Raw genomic sequence first — 22,681 nt, 5'->3', positions numbered from 1 at the left:
GGGTGAGAGAGAGGGGTTTTAGAGAGAGAGAGGTTTGAGAGAGCGAGAGAGCAGGTGAGAGAGGAGAATGAGGGGGGTGAGAGAGAGAGGGTGAGAGTGAGGGGTTTTAGAGAGAGAGGGGGTTTGAGAGAGCGAGAAAGAGTGGGTGAGAGAGAGAGGATGATGAGGGGGGTGAGAGAGGGATTGAGAGAGAGGGGGTTTGAGAGAGCGAGAGAGAGCGGATGAGAGAGAGAGGAGGATGAGGGGGTGAGAAAGAGAGGTTGAGACAGAGGGGTTGACAGAGAGAGGGGGTTTGAGAGAGCGAGAGAGCGCGGGTGAGAGAGAGAGGAGGATGAGAGGGTGAGAAAGAGACGGTGGGAGAGAGGGGTTGAGAGAGAAAGGGGGCTTGAGAGATCGAGAGAGAGCGGGTGAGAGAGAGAGGAGGATGAGGGGGGTGAGAAAGAGAGGTTGAGACAGAGGGGTTGACAGAGAGAGGGGGTTTGAGAGAGCGAGAGAGCGCGGGTGAGAGAGAGAGGAGGATGAGAGGGTGAGAAAGAGACGGTGGGAGAGAGGGGTTGAGAGAGAAAGGGGGCTTGAGAGCGCGAGAGAGCGCGGGTGAGAGAGAGAGGAGGATGAGAGGGTGAGAAAGAGACGGTGGGAGAGAGGAGTTGAGAGAGAAAGAGGGCTTGAGAGCGCGAGAGAGCAGGTGAGAGAGAGAGAGGAGGATGAGGGGGTGAGAGAGAGAGAGGCTGAGAGAGGGGGGTTTTAGAGAGAGAGGGTTTGAGAGAGCGAGAGAGAGCGGGTGAGAGAGAGGGAGGAGGATGAGGGGGGTGAGAGATAGAGAGAGGGTGAGAGAGAGAGGGGTTTTAGAGAGAGGGCGTTTGAGAGATAGGGTGAGAGAGAGAGGAGGATGAGGGGGGTGAGAGAGAGAGGGTGAGAGAGAGGTGTTGAGAGAGAGGGGATTGAGAGAGCAAGGGTGAGAGAGAGAGAGGAGGATGAGGGGGGTGAGAGACAGAGGGTGAGAGAGAGGGGTTTTAGAGAGAGAGGGGATTGAGAGAGCGAGAGAGAGCGGGTGAGAGAGAGAGGAGGATGAGGAGAGAGGGTGAGAGAGAGGGATTGAGAGGGAGAGGGGGTTTGAGAGAGCGAGAGAGAGCGGGTGAGAGAGAGAGGAGTATGAGGGGAGTGAGAGATAGAGGGTGAGAGAGAGAGGAGGATGAGGGGGGTGAGAGAGAGGGGTTGAGAAAGAGAGGGGATTTAAGAGAGCGAGAGAGAGGGGGGTGAGAGACAGAGGGTGAGAGAGAGGGGTTTTAGAGAGAGAGGGGTTTGAGAGAGCGAGAGAGAGCGGGTGAGAGAGAGAGGAGGATGAGGAGAGAGGATGAGAGAGGGGGGTATAGAGAGAGAGGGGTTTGAGAGAGCGAGAGAGAGCGAGTGAGAGAGAGAGAGGAGGAGGAGGGGGTGAGAGAGCGAGCGGGTGAGAAAGAGGGGTTGAGAGAGAGGGGGTTTGAGAGAGCGAGAGAGAGCTGTTGAGAAAGTGAGAGAGGAGGATGAGGCGTGTGAGAGAGAGAGGGTGAGAGAGGGGGTTTTTGAGAGAGAGGGTGTTTGAGAGAGTGAGAGAGAGAGGAGGATGAGGGGGTGAGAGGGAGAGGGTGAGAGAGAGGGGTTGAGGGAGAGAGGGGGTTTGAGAGAGTGAGAGAGAGCGGGTGAGAGAGAGTGAGGAGGATGGGGGTTGAGAGAGAGAGGGTGAGAGCGAGGAGTTGAGATGGAGGGGGTTTGAGAGTACGAGAGAGTGGGTGAGAGAGAGAGGAGGATGAGGGCGGTGAGAGAGAGAGAGGGTGAGAGAGAGAGGTGTTTTAGAGAGAGGGCGTTTGAGAGAGCGGGTGAGAGAGAGAGGAGGATGAGGGGAATGAGAGAGAGAGGGTGAGAGAGGGGGGGCTTGAGAGAGCGAGAGAGAGCGGGTGAGAGAGAGAGGAGGATGAGGGGGGTGAGAGAGAGAGAGAGGGTGAGAGAGAGGTGTTGAGAGAGGGGGTTTTGAGAGAGCGAGAGAGCACGGTTGAGAGAGAGAGAGGAGGATGAGGGGGGTGAGAGAGAGAGGGTGAGGGAGAGGAGTTGAGAGAGAGAAGGTTTGAGATAGCGAGAGAGAGCTGTTGAGAGAGTGAGAGAGGAGGATGAGGCATGTGAGAGAGAGAGGGTAAGAGAGAGGGGTTTTTGAGAGAGGGGGTTTTGAGAGAGCGAGAGAGAGCGGGTGAGAGAGAGAGAGAGAGAGGAGGATGAGGGGGTGAGAGACAGAGGGTGAGAGAGAGGGGTTTTAGAGAGAAGGGGGTTTGAAAGAGCAAGAGAGAGCGGGTGAGAGAGAGAGAGGAGGATGAGGGGGGTGAGATAGAGAGGGTGAGAGAGAAAGGGTTTAGAGAGAGAGGGTGTTTGAGAGAGCGAGAGAGGATGGGTGAGAGAGAGAGAGGAGGATGAGGGGGGTGAGAGAGAGAGGGTGAGAGAGAGGGGTTTAGAGAGAGAGGTGGTTTGAGAGAGTGAGAGAGCGGGTGAGAGAGAGTGAGGAGGATGAGGGGGGGTGAGAGAGAGAGGGTGAGAGCGAGGGGTTGTGAGGGAGGACGTTTGAGAGTACGAGAGAGTGGGTGAGAGAGAGAGAGGAGGATGAGGGCGGTGAGAGAGAGAGGGTGAGAGAGAGGGGTTTTAGAGAGAGAGGGGTTTGAGAGAGCGAGAGAGTGCTGGTGAGAGGGAGAGAGGAGCATGAGGGGGTGAGAGAGAGAGAGTGAGAGAGAGGGGGTTTAGAGAGAGAGGGGATTTGAGAGAGCGAGAGAGAGCAGGTGAGAGAGAGAGAGAAGAGGATGAGGGGGTGAGAGAGAGGGGTTGAGAGAGAGGGGTTTGAGAGAGCGAGAGAGCGCGGCTGAGAGAGAGTGGAGGATGAGGCGGTGAGAGAGATAGGGTGAGAAAGAGGGGTTGAGAGAGAGAGGGGGTTTGAGCGAGCGAGTTAGAGCGGGTGAGAGAGAGAGGAAGATGAGGGGGGTGAGAGAATGTGTTTGAAAGAGCAAGAGAGAGCGGGTGAGAGAGAGGGAGGAGAATGAGGGGGGTGAGAGAGAGCGTGAGAGAGAGAGAGAGGAGGATGAGAGCGGTGGGAGAGAGAGAGGGTGAGAGAAAGGGGTTGAGAGAGAGGGGGTGGGATAGTGCGAGAGAGAGCAGGTGAGAGAGATAGAGGAGGATGAGGGGGTGAGAAAGAGAGGGTGAGAGAGGGGTTGAGAGAGGGGGGGTTTGAGAGAGCGCGTTAGAGCGGGTGAGAGGGAGAGGAGGATGAGGGGGGTGAGAGAGGGTTTAAGCGAATGTGTTTGAGAGAGCAAGAGAGAGCGGGTGAGAGAGAGGGAGGAGAATGAGGGGGGCGAGAGAGGGGGTGAGAGAGAGAGAGGAGGATGAGAGCGGTGGGAGAGAGAGAGAGGGTGAGAGAAAGGGGTTGAGAGAGAGAGGGGGTGTGAGAGTGCGAGAGAGAGCAGGTGAGAGAGAGAGAGGAGGATGAGGGGGTGAGAAAGAGAGGGTGAGAGAGGGGTTGAGAGAGAAATGGGGTTTGAGAGAGCGAGAGAGAGCGGGTGAGAGAGAGAGAGGAGAATGAAGGGGTTGAGAGAGAGAGGGTGAGAGAGGGGGGGTTTTATTGAGAGAGGGGGTTTGAGACAGCGAGAGAGAGTAGGTGAGAGAGAGTGAGGAGGGTGAGGGGGTGAGAGAGAAAGGGTGAGAGAGAGGGGTTTTAGAGAGAGGGGGTTTGAGAGAGCGGGTGAGAGAGAGAGAGGAGTATGAGGGGGTGAGAAAGAGAGGGTGAGAGAGAAGGGTTGAGAGAGAGAGGGGGTTCGAGAGAGCGCGGGTGAGAGAGAGAGGGTGAGAGATGGGGGTTTTAGAGAGAGAGAGGGGGTTTGAGAGAGCGAGAGAAAGCGGGTGAGAGAGAGAGAGGAGGATGAGGGGGGTGAGAGAGAGAGTGTGAGAGAGAGGGGTTTTAGAATGAGGGGCTGGTTTGAGTGAGCGTGTGAGAGAGAGGAGGATGAGGGGGGTGAGAGAGAGTGTTGAGAGAGCGAGAGGATGATGAGGGGGATGAGAGAGAGAGGGTGAGAGAGAGGGGTTATAGTGAGAGAGGGGGTTTGATAGAGCGTGAGAGTGCGGGTGTGAGAGAGAGAGGAGGATGAGGGGCGTGAGAGAGAGAGGGTGAGAGAGAGGGGTTGAGAGAGAGAGGGGGTTTGAGAGAGCGAGAGAGAATGGGTGAGAGAGAGAGAGGAGGATGAGGGGGGTGAGAGAGATAGGGTGAGAGAGAGGGGTTGAGAGAGAGAGGTGGTTTGAGAGAGTGAGAGAGAGCGGGTGAGAGAGAGTGAGGAGGATGAGGGGGGGTGAGAGAGAGAGGGTGAGAGCGAGGGGTTGAGAGAGAGGACGTTTGAGAGTACAAGAGAGTGGGTGAGAGAGAGAGAGGAGGATGAGGGCGGTGAGAGAGAGAGGGTGAGAGAGAGGGGTTTTAGAAAGAGGGGTTTGAGAGAGCGAGAGTGCTGGTGAGAGGGAGAGAGGAGCATGAGGGGGTGAGAGAGAGAGAGTGAGAGAGAGGGGGTTTAGAGAGAAAGGGGGTTTGAGAGAGCGAGAGAGCGCGGGTGAGAGAGAGGGAGGAGGATGAGGGGGTGAGAGAGAGGGTGAGAGAGAGGGGTTGAGAGAGAGGGGGTTTGAGAGAGCGAGAGAGAGCAGGTGAGAGAGAGAGAGTGGAGGATGAGGCAGTTGAGAGAGAGAGGGTGAGAGAGAGGGGTTGAGAGAGAGAGGGGGTTTGAGAGAGCGAGTTAGAGAGGGTGAGAGAGAGAGAGGCGGATGAGGGGGGTGAGAGAGGGTGTGAGCGAGGGAGGAGAATGAGGAGGGTGAGAGAGAGAGAGGGTGAGAGAGAGAGAGGAGGATGAGGGGGTGAGAGAGAGAGAGAGGGTGAGAGAGAGGAGTTTAGAGAGAGAGGGGGTTTCAGAGAGCGAGAGAGAGCGGGTGAGAGAGAGAGGAGGAGGAGGGGGTGAGAGAGAGAGTAAGAGAGAGGGGTTTAGAGAGAGAGGTGGTTTGAGAGAGCGAGAGAGAGCGGGTGAGAGAGAGTGCGTGGAGGATGAGGGGGATGAGAGAGAGAGAGGGTGAGAGAGAGGGGTTGAGAGAGAGAGGGGTTTTGAGAGAGCGGGTGAGAGAGAGAGAAGAGGATGAGGGGGTGAGAGAGAGGGTCAGAGAGAGGGGTTATAGAGAGACGGGGTTTGAGAGAGCGAGAGATGGCGTGTGAGAGAGAGAGGAGGATGAGACAGGTGTGAGAGAAAGAGGGTGAGAGTGGGGTTTTAGAGAGAGAGGGGTTTGAGAGAGCGAGAGAGCGGGTGAGAGAGAGAGAGAGGAGGATGAGGGGGTGAGAGACAGAGGGTGAGAGATAGGGGTTTTAGAGAGAGAGGGGTTTGAGAGAGTGAGAGAGAGAGGAGGATGAGGGGGTGAGAGAGAGAGAGGGTGAGAGAGAGAGGAGGATGAGGGGGTTGAGAGATAGGGTGAGAGAGGGGTTTTAGAGAGAGGAGGGTTTGAGAGAGCGAGAGAACGGGTGAGAGAGAGAGAGAGGAGGATGAGGGGGTGAGAGACAGAGGGTGAGAGATAGGGGTTTTAGAGAGAGAGGGGTTTGAGAGAGTGAGAGAGAGAGAGGAGGATGAGGGGGTGAGAGAGAGAGAGGGTGAGAGAGAGAGGAGGATGAGGGGGTTGAGAGATAGGGTGAGAGAGGGGTTTTAGAGAGAGGAGGGTTTGAGAGAGCGAGAGAACGGGTGAGAGAGAGAGAGAGGAGGATGAGGGGGGTGAGAGAGAGAGGGTGAGAGAGAGGGGTTTTAGAGTGAGAGGGGTTTGAGGGAGCGAGAGAGAGCGGGTGAGAGAGAGTGAGAGGAGGATGAGGGGGGTGAGAGAGAGAGTGTGAGAGAGAGTGCTTTTAGAGTGAGGGGGGTTTGAGAGAGCGAGAGAGAGCGGGTGAGAGAGAGAGAGAAGAGGATGAAGGGGGTGAGAGAGAGGGTGAGAGAGGGGTTATAGAGAGAGACGGGTTTTGAGAGAGCGAGAGAGAGCGGGTGAGAGAGAGAGAGAGAGAGAGGAGGATGAAACGGGTGTGAGAGAGAGAGAGGATGTGAGAGAGGGGTTTTAGAGAGAGAGGGTTTTTGAGAGAGTGAGAGAGAGCAGGTGAGAGAGATTGAGGAGGATGGGGGGTGAGACACAGAGGGTGAGAGATAGGGGTTTTAGAGAGAGAGGGTGTTTGAGAGAGTGAGAGAGAACGGGTGAGAGAGAGAGAGAGGAGGATGAGGGGGGTGTGAGAGAGAGGTTGAGAGAGGGGGTTTGAGAGAGAGAGGGGTTGTGAGAGAGCGAGAGCGAGCGGGTGAGAGAGAGTGAGGAGGATGAGGGGGTGAGAGAGAGAGAGTGAGAGCGACGGGTTGAGAGAGAGAGGGTTTGAGAGTATGAGAGAGAGTGGGTGAGAGAGAGAGGTGGATGAGGGTGGTGAGAGAGTGAGAGAGGGTGAGAGAGAGGGGTGTTAGAGAGAAAGGGGGTTTGAGAGAGCGGGTGAGGGAGAGAGAGGAGGATGAGGGGGATGAGAGAGAGAGGGTGCGAGAGAGGGGTTGAGAGAGAGGGGTTTGAGAGAGCGCGGGTGAGACAGGGGGAGGAGGATGAGGGCGGTGAGAGAGAGGGGTGAGAGAGAGGGGTTGAGAGAAAGGGGTTTTAGAGAGAGAGGGGATTTGAGAGATCGAGAGAGCGCGGGTGAGAGAGAGAGAGGAGGATTACGGAGTGAGAGAGGGTGAGAGAGAGGGGTTTTAAAGAGAGAGGGGATTTGAGAGAGCGCGGGTGAGAGAGAGAGAGGAGAATGAGGGGGGTGAGAGAGAGAGAGGGTGAGAGAGAGGGGGTTTAGAGAGAGAAAGGGTTTGAGAGAGCAAGAGAGAGCGGGTGAGAGAGCGGGAGGAGGATGAGGGGGGTGAGAGAGAGAGAGGGTGAGAGAGGGGTTGAGAGAGAGAGGGAGTTTGAGAAAGCGAGTGCGAGCGGGTGAGAGAGAGACGAGGATGAGGGGGGTGAGAGAGGGTGTGAGAGTAGGTGTTTGAGAGAGCAAGAGAGAGCGGGTGAGAGAGAGGGAGGAGAATGATGGGGGTGAGATAGGGTGTGAGAAAAGGTGTTTGAGAGAGCAAGAGAGAGCGGGTGAGAGAGAGGGAGAAGAATGAGAGGGGTGAGAGAGAGAGGGTGAGAGAGAGGGGTTGAGAGAGGGGGTTTGAGAGAGCGAGAGAGAGCGGGTGAGAGTGAGAGAGGTGGAGGAGGGGTGTCAGAGAGAGAGGGTGAGAGAGAGGGGTTATAGAGAGAGAGGGTTTGAGAGGGTGAGAGAGCGCGGGTGAGAGATAGAGAGGAGGGTGAGGGGGGTGAGAGAGAGGGTGAGAGAGAGGGGTTTTAGAGAGAGAGGGTGTTGGAGAGAACGGGGCAGGGCGGGTGAGAGAGAGAGAGAGAGGAGGATGTGGGGGTGGGAGAGAGAGGTTGAGAGAGAGGGGTTGAGAGAGAGAGCGGGTGAGAGAGAGAGGAGGATGAGGGGGTGAGAGAGAGGGTGAGAGAGAGGGGTTTAGAGAGAGATGGGGTTTGAGAGAGCGAGAGAGCACGGGTGAGAGAGAGAGGAGGATGAGGGGGGTGAGAGAGAGAGGTTGAGAGAGGGGTTTTAGAGAGAGAGGGATTTGAGAGAGCGAGAGAGAGCGGGTGAGGGAGAGAGAGGAGGATGAGTGTGTGAGAGAGCGAGGGTGAGAGAGAGGGTTGAGAGAGAGATGGGGTTTGAGAGAGCGAGAGATCGCGGGTGAGAGAGAGAGAGGAGGATGAGGGGGGTGAGAGAGAGAGGGTGAGAGAGAGGGGGTTTAGAGAGAGAAAGGGTTTGAGAGAGCAAGAGAGAGCGGGTGAGAGCGCGGGAGGAGGATGAGGGGGGTGAGAGAGAGAGAGTGAGAGAGACGGGTTGAGGGAGAGAGGGGGTTTGAGAGAGCGAGTGAGAGCGGGTGAGAGAGAGACGAGGATGAGGGGGGTGAGAGAGAGAGGGTGAGAGAGAGGGGTTTTAGAGAGAGATGGGGTTTGAGAGAGCGAGCGAGCACGGGTGAGAGAGAGAGAGGAGGATGAGGGGGGTGAGAGAGAGAGGTTGAGAGAGGGGTTTTAGAGAGAGGGGTTTGAGAGAGCGAGAGAGAGGGGGTGAGGGAAAGAGAGGAGGATGAGGGGGGTGAGAGAGATAGGGTGAGTGAGAGGGGTTGCGAGAGAGAGGGTGTTTGAGAGAGCGAGTAAGAGCGGATGAGAGAGAGAGGAGGATGAGGGGAGTGAGAAAGAGAAAGTGAGAGAGAGGGGTTTTGGAGAGAGAGGGGGTGAGAAGGAGGGAGAGGGGATGAGGAAGAGACAGTGAGAGAGAGGGGTTTTGGAGAGAGGGGGTGAGAAGGAGGGAGAGGGGATGATGAAGAGACAGTGAGAGAGAGGGGGTTATGAGAGGGGGGTGAGGGAGAGCGGGTGAGAGTGAGTGGGGGTTAAAGCGAGCGGGGTGAGAAAGACAGAGACTGGATTAGAAAGAGACAGAAAGGGGGGTGGGAGAGAGGGAGGATGTGTGTGAGGGTGTGAGAGAGAGAGAGAGGGAGAGCGAGGTGAGAGAGAGGGGAATAAGAATAAGAGAGATTGGGGTGCGAGAGTGAGAGAGGTGTATGAGAGAGAGAGGGTGAGAGGTTGAGAGAGGGAGTGAGGTGGGAGAGAGTGAGGGGGTTGAGAGATGGGGGTTGTGAGATGGGGGTTCAGAGAGGTGTATGAGAGAGAGAGGTGGTTAGACAGATGGGCTGAGACAGATGGGGTGAGAGAGGGGGTGCGAGAGAAAGCGGGTGAGACAGAGGGGCGGTGAGAGAGAGGGGGGGTGAGAGAGGGGGTGAGAGAGGGGAAGTGAGAGATTGGTTTGGGAGAGAGAGGGGAGAGAGAGGGGTGAGTGGGATGTTGAGAGAGAGGGGCAGTGAGAGAGAGTGGGTGGAGAGAGGGAGCGAGAAAGGGAGGGGGTGAGAGAGCGGGGTGAGAGAGGGGTGAGAGAGAGAGTGAGAGAGAGCGTGGGGTGAGAGAGAGAGGGGATGAGAGAGAGAGGGGATGAGAGAAAGGGGAGTGTGGGGGGGTGGGGTGAGAGAGAGGGGCGGTGAGAGAGAGGGGCGGTGAGAGAGCGGGGTGAGAGTGAGAGAGAGTGGCGGTGAGAGAGAAGGGATGAGAGAGAGGGAGAGAGGTGGGTGAGAGAAAGGGGAGTGTGAGATAGGGGCGGTGAGAGAGCGGGGTGAGAGAGAGAAGTGTGAGAGAGAGAAGGGTAAGGTAGAGAGTGAGAGAGAGTGGGGCTGAGAGAGAGGGAAAGTGAACGAGACGGGGTGGGAGTGGGTGGGAGTGAGAGAGAGGGGGAGAGAGAGAGGGGTAAAAGAGAGATGGAGTGAGAAAGAGAGGGGGTGAGACAAAGGGGGTGAGAGAGAGGGGTGAGAGAGAGAGGGGAGAGAGAGAGTGACGGGTTGAGAGAGAGAAGAGAGTGAGGGAGAGGAGTGAAAGAGAGGGGTTGAGAGAGAGGGATCGAGAGAGAGGGGGATGAGAGAGGGGGTTGAGAGAGAGGGTGTGAGAGAGAATGGGGTTCGAGAGAGACAGGGTGGGAGAGCGATAGGGATGGGAGAGAGAGGGGTGAGAGAGAGAGAGAAGGATGAGAGAGAGAGAGAGAGGGTGAGAGAGAGTGGGTGGGAGAGAGGGGTGAGAGAGAGTGGGTGGGAGAGAGAGAGGGGTGGGAGAGAGAGTAGGGTGGGAGAGACAGCGGGTGAGTGAGAGAGGGTGAGAGAGAGAGAGGGCGATGTGAGGGGCGTGAGAGAGAAAAGGGGAGAGACAAAGGGGGTGTGAGAGTGAGTCAGAGAAATAGTGGAGGTGAGATAGAGAGGGGCTGGGAGACAGGGCGTGGGAGAGAGAGGGGTTGAAAGAGAGAGACGGTGTGAGTGAGATGGGGTGAGAGAGAGAGAGAGACACTGAGTGGGAGAGAGGGAGGGAGTGAGAGAGAGAAGGGTAAGAGAGAGAGGAGGTTTGAGAGCGAGAGAGAATGTGGGTGAGGGGTTGAGAGGGGAGTGAGAAAGGGGGTTGAGAGAGAGAAGAGGGTGAGATAGTGATGCTGAGAAAGAGAGAGGGGTGAGAGTGAATGAGAAAAGGAATGAGAGAGAGGGGGTAAGAGTGAGATAGTTTGAGAGAGCGAGAGAGCAGGTGAGAGAGAGAGGGGATGAGAGGTGTATGAGAGAGGGGTGAGATGAGAGGGTGAGGGAGAGAGAAGGGGGTGAGAGAGAGGGGGTGTGAGAGAGAGTGGGGTGAGAGAGAGCGCGCGGGTGAGTGAGAGAGAGGGGGTGATGTGAGGGGGTCGAGAGAGAAAGAGGGAGAGACAAAGGTGGAGAGACAAAGGGGGAGAGAAAGTGTGGAGGTGAGACTGAGAGGGGGTGGAAGAGAGGGCGTGAGAGAGAGAGAGGGGTTAAGAGAGAGAGGTGGTTTGAGAGAGCGAGAGAGCAGGTGAGAGAGTGGGGGTGAGGGGGTGGGAGAGAGAAGGTGAGAGAGAGGCGTGTGAGAGAGAGTGGGGGTGAGAGATGGGATGAGGGGGGTGAGAGAGAAGGCAGTGAGAGAGAGAGGGGTGTAAGAGAGAGAGGGGGGTGAGAGATGGGGTGAGGGGGGTGAGAGAAAAGGCAGTGCGAGAGGGTGTGAGAGAGGGGGGATTGAGGGGATGAGAGAGAGAGTGAGGGGGTGAGAGAGAGAGAGTGTGTGTGAGAGAGGGGAGAGATGAGAGAGGGAGTGGGGTGAGGGGGTTTGAGAGAGAAAGTGGGCTGAGTGAGAGGGGGCTGAGAGAGAGGAGATGAGAGATAGAGCGGGGTGAGAGAGAGGTGGTTGAGAGAGAAAGGGGGTGAGACAGAAAGGTGGGTGTGAGAGAGAGGGGGTGTGAGAAACAGAGAGAGAGTGAGAGGTTAAGAGGGTGAGAGAGAGAGGGTATGAAAGAGGGGTGAGATGAGAGAGAGAGCATGGTGTGAGAGAGAAAGGGGACTGAGAGAAAGGGGGCTGAGAGAGAGGGGGTGAGGGAGAGAGGGGTGAGAGAGTGAACGGGCTGAGAGAGAAAGGGGGCTGAGAGAGGGGGGCAGGGAGAGAGGGGGTGAGAGAGAGCGGGGTGAGAGAGAGCGGGGTGAGGGAGAGAGGGGTGAGAGAGTGAACGGGCTGAGAGAGAAAGGGGCCTGAGAGAGGGGGGCAGGGAGAGAGGGGGTGAGAGAGAGCGGGGTGAGAGAGCGAGTGGGCTGAGAGAGAAAGGGGGCTGAGAGAGAGGGGGCTGAGAGAGAAAGGGGGCTGAGAGAGAGAGGGGTTGAGAGAGAGAGGGGTAGGGAGAGAGTGTGTGAGAGAGGGGGTCAGAGAGCGAGTGGGCTGAGAGAGAAAGGGGGCTGAGAGAGAGGGGGTAGGGAGAGAGGGGGTGAGAGAGCGGGGTGAGAGAGTGAACGGGCTGAGAGAGAAAGGGGGCTGAGAGAGAGGGGATAGGTAGAGAGGGGGTGAGAGAGGGGGTGAGAGAGTGAACGGGCTGAGAGAGAAAGGGGGCTGAGTGAGAGAGGGGGCTGAGAGAGAGGGGGTAGGGAGAGAGTGGGTGAGAGAGAGCGGGGTGAGAGAGCGAGTGGGCTGAGAGAGAAAGGGGGCTGAGAGAGAGAGGGGGCTGAGAGAGAGGGGGTAGGGAGAGAGGGGGTGAGAGAGAGCGGGGTGAGAGAGCGAGTGGGCTGAGAGAGAAAGGGGGCTGAGAGAGAGAGGGGGCTGAGAGAGAGGGGGTAGGGAGAGAGGGGGTGAGAGAGAGCGGGGTGAGAGAGTGAGTGGGCTGAGAGAGAAAAGGGGCTGAGAGAGGGGTAGGGAGAGAGGGGGTGAGAGAGAGCGGGGTGAGAGAGTGAACGGGCTGAGAGAGAAAGGGGGCTGAGAGAGAGGGGATAGGGAGAGAGGGGGTGAGAGAGTGGGGTGAGAGAGAGGGTGTCAGAGAGGTGGGGAGAGTAAAGGGTGTGTAAGGGAGGGGGGAAAGAGAGAGGGGGAGAGAGAAAGTTCAGAGAGAGAGTGGATGAGGGGATGTGTGAGAGAGAGTGAGATGAGAGGGAGAGAGAGAAGGGGGTGAGAGAGAGAGAGGAGGGTGAAAAAGGGAGAGAGAGGGAGAAAGAGAGAGGGGAAAGTATGAGAGGGGGTCAGAGAAAGAGTGGAGGTGAGGGGGTGAGAGAGAGGGAGTGGGAGAGAGGGGGTTGGAGAGAGATAGAGGGCGAGAGCGAGAGGGAATGAGAGAGAGAAGGGTGAGAGGGTGAGAGAGAGAGGGAGATTGAGGAAGATCGGGGTGGAGGAGAGAACGGGTGCGAAAGAGAAAGGGTGTGAGTGAGAGAGAGGGAGAGAGACGGGGTGAGAGAGATATAAGAGAGAGACGGGAGTGATAGAGAGAGGGGTAACAGAGAGAGGGTGAGAGAGAGAGGTGTGTGAGAGAGATCAGTGTGGGAGAGACTGGGGAGAGAGAGAGGGCTGAGAGAGAGAGATGTGAGAGAGAAGGTGTCAGAGAGAGATCAGGGTGGGAGAGACTGGGGTGAGAGAGAGGGGTGAGAGAGAAGTGGTGAGAGAGAGGTGTGTGAGAGAGAGGGGGTAAGAGAGAAAGGGGGGGTGATAGAGAGACAGGCAGAGAAAGAGAGGGTGAGAGACAAGGTGAGAGAGAGGCGTGGGAGAGACGGGATAAGAGAGAGGGGAAAGAGAGACAAGGTTGAGAGAGAGAGAGGGGTGAGAGAGGAGATGTGAGAGAGAGGGGTGTAAGAGTGAGAGGGGGTGAGAGAGAGGGGGTGAGAGAGAGAGGTGTGAGAGAGAGGGGATGAACGAGAGGAACTGAGAGGAGGGGTGAGAGAGGCGGTGAGAGACAAGGGGTGTGAGAGGGAGGTGTGAGAGAAAGAGGGTGTGAGAGAGGGGGGTTGAGAGAGACAGAGTGAGAGACAGGTGGGTGAGAGAGAGAGAGAGGGGTAAGAGAGACGGAGAGAGAGGCGTGAGTGAGAGAGAGAGAGGGGTGAGAGGGAGAGAAGGGTGAGGGAGAGAGAGGGGTGAGGCGATGGAGGGTGTGAGAGAGAGATCGGGGTGGAAGAGAGCGCGGGTGAGAAAGAGACGGGGGGTGAGAGATAGAGACAGACTGAGTTAGAGAGACAGGGGTGAGAGAGAGAGGGTGAGAGGGAGGTAAGAGAGCGATAGAGATGGGGTGAAAGAGAGAGAGGCGCTGAGAGGGAGAGGGTGTGAGAGAGAGGGGGTGAGATAGAGAGAGGGCAAAGAGAGAGAGAGAGGTGGGAGAGAGAGAGGGTGAGAGAGAGACGCATGTGAGATAGATCAGGGTGGGAGAGACTGGAGAGAGAGGGAGGGGTACTGAGAGAGAGAGAGGGCTGAGAGAGAGGGGTGAGAGAGAGAGGGGTGAGAGAGAGAGAAAGTGGGATGAGAGAGAGGGGGTGAGAGAGACGGCAGAGAAAGAGAGGGTGAGAGAGAGAAGGTGAGAGAGAGGTGTGAGAGAGAGGGGGTAAGAGAGAGAGGGGAAAAGAAGGAGAAGGGTGAGAAGGTGAGACAGAGAGGGAGGATGAGAAAGATTGGGGTAGGGGAGAGAGTGGGGTGAGAAAGAGAAAGGGGGTGAGTGAGAGTGGGAAATAGAGAGGGGGTGTGAGAGAGGCGTAAGAGAGAGAGGGGTGAGAGAGTGCAGTAAGAGAGAGAGGGGTGAGATAGAAAGGGTGAGCGAGAGGGGTGTGAGAGAGAAAGCAGGTGAGAAAGAGAGAGAGTGAGTGAAAGAGAGAGAGAGTGTAAGTGAGAAAGAGAGAGTGTGAGTAATAAAGACATAGCGGGTGAGAGAGAGGGGTGAGAGGGGGGGTTGAGAGACAAGGGGTGATTGAGAGAGAGAAAGTGTGGAGGGGGTAAGAGAGAGAGTGGAGTGAGAAGGAGAGGGTGTGATTGAGAGAGTGAGTGAGAGAGAGGGGGTGAGCGAGAGGGGTGAGAGGCGGAGGGGTTAGAGAGAGAGCACGGGGTAAGAGAGAAAGGGTGTGAGAGGGGGTGAGAGAGAGGGGTGAGAGAGAGGGGAAGAGAGGGGGGAGAGAGAGGGTTTGAGAAAGAGAGAGCGCGTGAGAGATTGAGGGTGTGAGAGACTGAGGGGATGTGAGAGTGAGGGGGGTTGAGAGAGGGGGTGGTGAGAGAGAGGGGTGAGAGCGCGAGGGGTGAGAGAGGGGTTGAGAGAATGAGGGAGTGAGAGAGAGGGGGTGAGAGAGAGGGGGTGAGAGAGAGGGGGGTGAGGGGGGGGTTGAGAGAGAGATAGGTTAGAGAGAGGGAGGTGGGAGAGAGAGAGGGGTGAGAGAGGGGGGTTGAGAGAGAGAGGGGTGGGGATGAGAAAGAGAGATAGGTTAGAGAGAGGGAGGTGGGAGAGAGAGGGGGGTGAGAGAGAGGGGTGAGAGAGTGAGGGGCGTTGAGAGACGGGGCGGTGAGAGAGAGGTGGGTGAGAGATAGGTGGAGAGAGAGAGGGGTGAGAGAGTGTGGGTGTGAGAGAGTGAGGGGATGAGAGAGTGAGGGGGTTTGAGAGAGGGGGTGGTGAGACAGAAAGGGAGTGAGAGAGAGAGGTGTGAGAGCGCGAGGGGTGAGAGACAGGGGTTGAGAGAGAGAGAGGGGGTGAGATAGAGAAGCGGTGTGAGAGAGAGGAGCAGTGGAGAGAGAGGGGTAAGAGAGAGGGATAAGAGAGAGACGGGGGTGAGAGACAGAGTGGTAAGAGAGAGAGGAGTGAGAGACAGAGGGTGAGAGAGAGGTGTGTGAGAGGGAAGGGAAAGTGAGAGAGAGGGGCTGAAAGAGTGGGAGTGAGAGAGAAGGGGTGAGAGAGAAGGGGTGAGAGAGAGAGGTGAGAGAGAGGGGTAAGAAATGGACGGGTAGGAGAGAGAGAGGGTGAGAGAGGATGTGAGAGAGAGGGGGTGAGAGAGAGGGTGAGAGAGAGATGTGAGAGAGAGAGGTCTAAGAGAGAGAGCCGTAGGAGTGAGAGAGGGCGAGAGAGAGGGGAATGTGAGAGAGAGGGGGAGAGAGAGAAGGGTGAGTGAGAGAGGGGTGAGTGAGAGAGAGAGGGGTGAGTTAGAGCGCTTGTGTGAGAGAAATCGGTGTGGAAGAGAGAGCGGGTGTGAAAGAGAGAGGGGGTGAGAGAGAGAGACAGGCTGAGAGAGAGAGGATGAAAGAGAGGGGTGAGAGAGAAGGGGTGAGAGAGAGAGGGATGAGAGAGAGGAGATGAGAGAGAGGGGGTGAGAGAGAGGGGGTGAGAGAGGGGATGAGAGAGAGAGGTACGAGAGAGTGAGAGGGGTGAGACAGAGGGGTGTGACAGAGAGAGGGGTGTAAGAGAGAGAGGGGTGAGAGAGAGAGTGGTAAGAGAGAGAGAGGAGTGAGAGACAGAGGATGAGAGAGAGGTGTGTGAGAGGGAAGGGAGAGTGAGAGAGGACTGAAAGATTGGGCGTGAGAGAGAGGGAGTGAGAGAGAAGGGGTGAGAGAGATGGGGTGGGAGAGAGAGGGTGTGAGAGAGAAGGGGTGAGAGAGATGGGGTGGGAGAGAGAGGGTGTGAGAGAGAGGTGAGAGAGGGGGGTAAGAAATGGACGGGTGGGAGAGAGAGAGGATGTGAGAAAGAAGGGGTGAGAGAGAAAGAGGGGTGAGTGAGAGAGAGAGGGGTGAGTTAGAGAGCTTGTGTGAGAGAAATCGGGGTGGAAGAGAGAGCGGGTGTGAAAGAGAGAGGGGGTGAGAGAGACAGGCTGAGAGAGAGAGGGTAAAAGCGAGGGGTGAGAGAGAAGGGGTGAGAGAAAGGGGATGAGAGAGAGGAGGTGAGAAAGAGGGGGTGAGAGAGAGGGGGTGTGAGAGAGGGGGTGAGAGAGAGGGTTAAGAGAGAGGGAGAGAGAGAGACGGGCAAGAGAGAGAGAGGGTGAGAGGGAGAGAGAGGGATGAGGGAGAGAGAGGGTGTGAGACAGAGATCGGGGTGGAAGAGAGAGTGGGTGAGAAAGAGACGGGGGTGAGAGAGACAGGCTGAGTTAGAGAGACAAAGATGAGAGACAGAGGGTGAGAGAGAGAGGGTGAGAGGAGGGTAAGAGAGAGGGGTGTGAAAGAGAAAGAGGGGCTGAGAGAGAGGGGGCCTGAGAGAGAGGGGGTGAGATAGAGATTGGGGAATGAGAGAGAGAGGGGTGGGAGAGAGAGAGGGTGAGAGAGAGAAGCATGTGAGAGAAGGTGTGTGAGAGACCAGGGTGGGAGACACTGGGGAGAGAGGGAGGGGGCTGAGAGAGAGGGTGGAGAGAGGGGGGTGAGAGAGAGGGGTGAGAGAGAGGGGTGTGAGAGAGAGGGGTGAGAGAGAGGGGTGTGTGAGAGAGAGGGGGTGTGAGAGAGAGGGGGTGTGAGAGAGAGAAGGGTGTGAGAGTGAGGGGGTGTGAGAGAGAGGGGTGTGAGAGAGAGGGGTGTGATAGAGAAGGGGTGTGAGAGAGAGTGGGTGTGAGAGAGAGAGGGGTGAGAGAGAGAGTGGGTGTGAGAGAGAGGGGGTGTGAGAGAGAGGGGTGAGAGAGAGTGGTGAGAGAGAGTGGTGAGAGAGAGTGGTGAGAGAGAGGGGGTATGAGAGAGATCGGAGTGGAAGGGAGAGGGGGTGAGGAAGAGAGAGGGTGTGAGAGAGAGACAGGCAGAGAAAGAGAGGATGAGAGAGAAGGTGAGAGAGAGGTGTGAGAGAGATGGGGTAAGAGAGAGGGGGAAAGAGGGATAAGGGTGAGAGGGTGAGACAGAGAGGGAGGATGAGAAAGATTGTGGTGGGGGAGAGCGCGGGTGAGAAAGAGAAAGGGGGTGAGTGACAGTGAGGGAGAGAGGGGAGAGAGAGGGCGGAAGAAAGAGAGGAGTTGAGAGAGAAGGGGTGAGAGAGAGAGAGGGTGAGAAAGAGAGAGAGTGAGTAAAAAAGATAGAGAGTGTAAGTGAGAAAGAGAGAGAGTGAGTGACAAAGAAAGAGCAGGTGAGAGAGATGGGGTGTAACAGAGAGGGGGTGAGAGAGAGGGGTTAGGAAAGGGGGATGAGAGAGAGAGATGTGAGAGAGTGAGAGGGGTGAGAGAGAGGGGTGAGAGAGAGAGGGGAGTGAGAGAGAGGGGGTGTGACAGAGAGAGGGGTATAAGAGAGAGGGGGGAATGAGAGAGAGAGGGCCTGACAGAGGGGGTGAGAGAGAATGGGTAAGATAGGGAGAGGGATGTGAGAGAGAGCGGGGGTAAGAGAGACAGGGGTGAGAGAGAGGGGTTGAGAGAGGCAGTGGGTTGAGAGAGAGGTGTGAGAGAGAGAGGGGTGTGAGGGAGAGGAGCTGAAAGAGAGGGTGGGAGAGAAGGAGTGAGAGACAGAGGGTGAGAGACAGAGGTGAGAGACAGAGAGAGGTGTAAGAGAGAGGGGTAGGAGAGAGAAAGGTGAGAGAGGGAGGGGTAATGAGAGAGAAGGTTGAGAGAGAAAGGGTGAGAGAGAGAGGGGTGAGAGAGTGGCGGGGTGTGAGAGACAGGCAGAGAAAGAGAGGGTGAGAGTGAGAAGGTAAGAGAGAGTCGTGAGAGAGGGGGTAAGAGAGAGAGAGGGGAAAGAGACAGAAGGCTGAGAGAGTGTGAGAGAGAGGGGATGGAAAAAATCGGGGTGAGAAAGAGAAAGGGGGTGAGTCAGAGTGGGGGAGAGAAAGGGGGGAGAGAATAGGGGAGAGAGAGGGTGTGAGAGAGGGGGTGAGAGAGAGGGGTAAGACAGAGGGGGTGAAAGAGAGAGGGGTAAGAGAGAATGAGAGTGGTGAGAGTGGGAGGGGTGAGAGAGAATCAGAGTGGTGAGAGTGGGAGGGGTGAGAGAGTGAGAGGGCTAAGAAAGAGAGGGTGTGAGAGTGAGGGGATGAGAGAGAGGGGAGAGAGGGAGGGGATGACAGATAGAGCGGGGTGAGGGAGAGAGGGGGTGAGAGAGAGAGAAGGGTGAGAGAGAGGGGTGCGAGAGTGAGGGGGTGAGTGAGGGGGTGTGTGAGAAAGAGGGGTGAAAGAGAGGGGTGTGTGACAGAGAGGGGATGAGAGAGAGGGGGTGAGAGGGAGTAGAGAGAGAGGGGGTGAGAGAGAGGGAGTGAGAGAGAGGGGGTGAGGGAGAGGGGTGTGTGAGGGAGAGCGGTGTGTGAGAGAGAGGGTGTGTGAGAGAGAGGGGGTGTGGGAGAGAGGGGTGTGAGAGAGAGGGGTGAGAGAGAGAGGGGTGAGAGAGAGAGGGGGCCTGAGACAGCGGGTATGAGAGAGAAGTGGGTGAGAGAGAAAGGGTGAGAGAGAAAGAGGGGTGAGAGAGTGAGAGGGGCTGGAAGAGATAGCCTGAAAGAGGGGGGTGAGAGAGGCAGTGAGAGAGAAGTGGTGAGAGAGAGGGGGGTAAGAGAGAGGGGTGAGAGAGAAAGGGTGAGAGAGATGTGTTTGAGAGAGAGAGGGTTAAGAGGGAGAGGGGTTAGAGAGAGAGGGGTTAGAGAGAGAGAGGGTTAAGAGGGAGAGGGGTTAGTGAGAGAGGGGTTAGAGAGAGAGAGGGTGAGAGAGAGAGAAGGGTGTGAGAGAGAGAAGGGGGTGAGAGAGAGGGTGAGAGAGAGAGGTGTGTGAGAGAGACAGAGGGTTGAGAGAGAGGTCTGTGAGGGGGTGGTGAGAGAGAGAGAAGGGCTGAGACGTGTGAGAGAGAGGGGGTGAGAGGGAGAGGTAAGAGAGAGAGCGGTGAAAGACAGTGAGAGGGTGAGAGAGAGAGGGTCTGAGAGAGAGAGGGGGTGAGATAGAGAGGTGTAAGAGAGAGAGGCGTGAGAGAGAAGGTGAGTGAGAGAGATCAGGTTGGGAGAGACTGGGTAGACCAAGAGGGTTCTGAGAGAGAGAGTGGTGTGAGAGAGAGAGAAAGAGGTAATAGAGAGAGGGGTGAGAGAGAGAGGGGTGAGAGAGCGTGTGTGAGAGAGATCGGAGTGGAAGAGAGCAGGTGAGAAAGAGAGAGGGGGTGAGAGAGAGAGACAGGCAGAGAAAGAATAGGTGAGAGAGAGAAGGTGAGAGAGAGGCATGAGAGAGAGGGGGTAAGAGAGTGAGAGGGCTAAGAAAGAGAGGGTGTGGGAGAGTGAGAGAGGGGAGAGAGAGAGAGGGGAGACAGATAGAGCGAGGTGAGGGAGAGAGGGGGTGAGAGAGAGAGGGGTGAGAGAGAGGGGGTAAGAGAGAGGGCGTGAGAGAGAGAGGGGTGTGAGAGTGAGGGTGGTGAGAGAGAGGGGGTGAGAGAGAGGGGTGAGAGGGGGGCGGTGAGAGAGGGTATAAGAGAGGGATGAGAGAGAAAGATGTGAGAGGGAGAGCGGGATGAGAGAGGGGTGAGAGAGAGGGAGTTGTGAGAGAGAGAGGGGCTGTGAGAGAGAGAGAGGGGGTGAGAGAGAGGTGTGAAAGAGAGGGCCTGAGAGAGGGGGTGAGAGAGAATGAGTGAGAGAGAGAGAGGGTGAGAGAGAGGAGGGTGAGATAGAGAGGGGTGAGAGAGTGACGGTGAGAGAGAGAGGGATGAGAGAGTGAGAGGGGCTGAAAGAGAGGGCCTGAGAGAGGGGTGAGAGAGAGGGGTGAGAGAGAAGGGGTGAGAGAAAGGTATGAGAGAGAGAGGGTGGGGGGGTGATAGAGAGGGTGTGAGAGAGAGGTGTGTGAGAGAGTGGGGTAAGAGAGAGAGGGTGAGTGAGAGAGACAGAGGTGACAGAGAATGGGTGAGAGAGAGGTGTGTGAGATAGAGAGGGGTAAGAGAGAGGGGATGAGAGAGATACAGGGTGAGAGAGAGAGAGAGAAGGGTGTGTGAGAGAGAGGGGGCTGAAAGAGAAGGCCTGAGAGAGAGAGGGGGGTGAGAGAGAGGGTTGAGCGAGAGGGTGAGAGAGAGAGAGAGAGAGAGAGAGAGGAGTGTGAGAGCGACTGGGTTAAGAGAGAGGTGTGTGGGGGGGGGGTGAGAGAGCAATGGGCTGAAAGAGAGGGCTTGAGAGAGAGTGAGAGAGAGTGGGATGAGAGAGGGAGAAAGGGGTGAGACTGAGAGACGGGTGAGAGAGAGAGAAGCGGTGTGAGAGAGAGAGGGGTAAGAGAGTTTGAGGTTGTGAGAGAGAGGGTGTGAGAGAGGAGGTGAGAGAGAGGTGTGAGAGTGGGATGAGAGAGAAAGGGATGAGAGAGAGAAGAGCTGAGAGAGAGGGGCTGTGAAAGAGAGGGAGAGAGAGAAGGCGTGAGAGAGAGGTGTGTAAGAGAGAGAGATGGGTAAGAGCGAGAGAGTGAGAGAGAGAGAGGAGTGAAAGAGAGAGGGGTGAGAGAGAGAGGGGTGAGGGAGAGAGAGGGGTGTGAGACAGATAAGGGGTGAGAGAGAGAGAGACAGGCTGACAGAGAGAGAGGGTGAGAGAGAGAAGCGGTGTGAGAGAGAGGGGTAAGAGAGAGAGGGTGAGAGAGAGAGAAGGGTGTGACACAAAGAGAGGTTGAGAGAGGGTGCAAGAGAGAGAGAGAGGGCCTGACAGAGAGGGTGTGAGAGCGAGGGGTGAGAGAGAGAGGGACTGTGAGAGAGATCAGGGTGGGAGAGACTGGGGAGAGAGAGAGGGGCTGAGAGAGAGAAGGGCTGCCAAAGAGAGGGAGAGAGAAGGCGTGAGAGAGAGAGGCTGAGAGAGAGAGGTGTGAGAGAGGAAGAGACGGGTTAGAAAGAGAAGGTTGAGAGAGAGGGGTGACAGATAGAGGGGTGAAAGAGAGAGAGGAGTGAGGGAGCGAGGGGGTGTGAGAGAGATAAGGGGTGAGAGAGAGAGACAGGCTGACAGAGAGAGAGGGTGAGAGAGAGGGGTAAGAGAGAGAGAGGGTGAGAGAGAGAGAAGGGTGTGACACAAAGAGAGGTTGAGAGAGAGGGTGCAAGAGAGAGAGAGAGAGGGCCTGAGATAGAGGGCGTGAGAGAGAGTAGGTGAGAGAGAAGGGGTGAGAGAGAAAGGGGTGAGAGAGAGGGTGAGAGAGAGGGGGTGTGAGAGAAAGGGGGTTGAGAGAGAGGTTTGTGAGAGAGAGGGGTTAGAGAGAGGGGGGCTGAAGGAGAGGGCCTGAGAGAGAGGGGGTGAGAGAGGGTGCAAGAGAGATGGGGTGAGAGAGAGAGGGTGAGATAGAGGTGAGAGAGAGGGGTGTGGGAGAGAGAGAGAAGTGGTGTGTGAGAGAAGCGCTGTGGGAGAGTGAGAGAGACGTGTGAGAAGAGAGAGGGGTAAGAGAAAGAGGATGAGAGAGAGAGGGGTGAGAGTGATAGAGGGCTGAGAGAGAGAGAGAAGCGGTGTGAGAGAGAAGCGCTGAGGGAGAGAGAGAGAGAGAGGTGTGAGAAGATAGAGGGATAAGAGAGAGAGGGTGAGAGAGAGGCGTGTGTGAGAGAGAGAAGGGGTAAGAGAGAGAGGATGAGAGAGAGAGGGGTGAGAGTGAGAGAGGGCTGAGAGAGAGAGAAGTGGTGTGAGAGAGAAGCGCTGAGGGAGAGAGATAGAGAGAGGGGTGAGATAGAGAGAGGAGTGAGAGAGAGAGAGGACCACATCGGCTGTGTCCCTAACCGCACTCACCATGATATATATCGGGATACCGGTGGTTAGGATTGCAGGCTGTAACAGATGGGTACGATCATGGTGAATAATACCTGAACACACTCCCAGGGGCTGGAAGGTAGCTGGAACTCCCCGGGTGATCACCTCAGTTTCATTCATTTGCAGCGTTTGAGTGTTCCTGGCTGGGCCCAGTATTGATTGCCTGTCCGTAGCTGCTCGGGAGCTGGTTTTGGTGGTGAGCTGCCTCCTTGAACTGTTGCAGGTGGTGGACCCACAATGTTCTGAGGGAGGGAATTCCAGGAGTTTGAGCCAGCAGGTCTCATTCCCTTGCATTTATTCTGCTCACTGGATGTTGGCTATGCATCACAATTCTGCATGGATTCTCAGAACGGAATATGTTTTGTTTAAACAGTTAGGAGTGCCACAGTCGCTCAGTGGTTAGCACTGTTGCCTCACAGCACCAGAGACCTGGGTTTGATTCCACTCCTGAGCGACTGTCTGTGTGGAGTTTGTACATTCTCCCTGCATCTGCACATTTTTGACAGATTGCCCATGGTGTCGAGGGATATTCAGGTTAGCTGGAATAGCCATGGGAAATGCAGGGTTTCAGGGATATCATCGGGGACGAATCTGAGTTGGAATCTCTTCAGAGGGTCATTGTGGACTCGATGGGCTGAAGGGCCTGTTTCTGCTCTGTAGGGATTCTATGATACCACTTATCAGCCCTATGACAATCGGTTTGACCACTGTACAAAGTGTATTTCGCTCAAACAACAGGCTACTCTGACAACAAACATAACCAGCTTTTAAAATTAGGTTTGTAATTCATTGTATAAGCTTCTTTCCATTCAACAGACTGGGTGGGGGAGGGGGAATGGGTGAAGTGTTGCGGCCTCCTTGCTAAAACACAGATAGACAGCCAAGAGATGCTGGGTATGTTGGACAAGTTATACTCCCAAATCACAAAAGCCAGACAGCAGCCAGATGGTTATCCCATCAGCATAATGTCAAAGGCAGCAGGTCCCCTGGGCAGACATATCCCTAACAACGTCTCCACCAAACAAAGGAGGGCCGAGATAGGAATGCACTGGGTCCTCATACACAAAGAAACTAACAGCAACAACCCATCCAAATGATCAGCAA

General features: G+C 56.2%; 1 protein-coding gene across 1 annotated transcript in view; it reads right to left on the bottom strand.

The window, feature by feature from the left end:
* Positions 1–21,766, bottom strand: part of LOC148135216 (uncharacterized) — a 90,298-nt gene extending 68,532 nt beyond the window's left edge. Inside the window, exon 1 of the mRNA XM_087985201.1 lies at positions 21,557–21,766. Within this exon, the coding sequence (XP_087841327.1) occupies positions 21,557–21,697 (141 nt within the window). The 5' untranslated portion in view covers positions 21,698–21,766. The remainder of the gene's footprint in view (positions 1–21,556) is intronic.
* Positions 21,767–22,681: the final 915 nt, after the last annotated feature.

This window comes from Chiloscyllium plagiosum, unplaced genomic scaffold (assembly GCF_037043375.1).
Source record: "Chiloscyllium plagiosum isolate Xiang-an unplaced genomic scaffold, Cpla_swu_hap1 HiC_scaffold_51, whole genome shotgun sequence".
In the NCBI taxonomy this organism is placed as follows: Eukaryota; Metazoa; Chordata; class Chondrichthyes; order Orectolobiformes; family Hemiscylliidae; genus Chiloscyllium; species Chiloscyllium plagiosum.
This window is presented reverse-complemented; position numbering and strand designations above follow the sequence as displayed.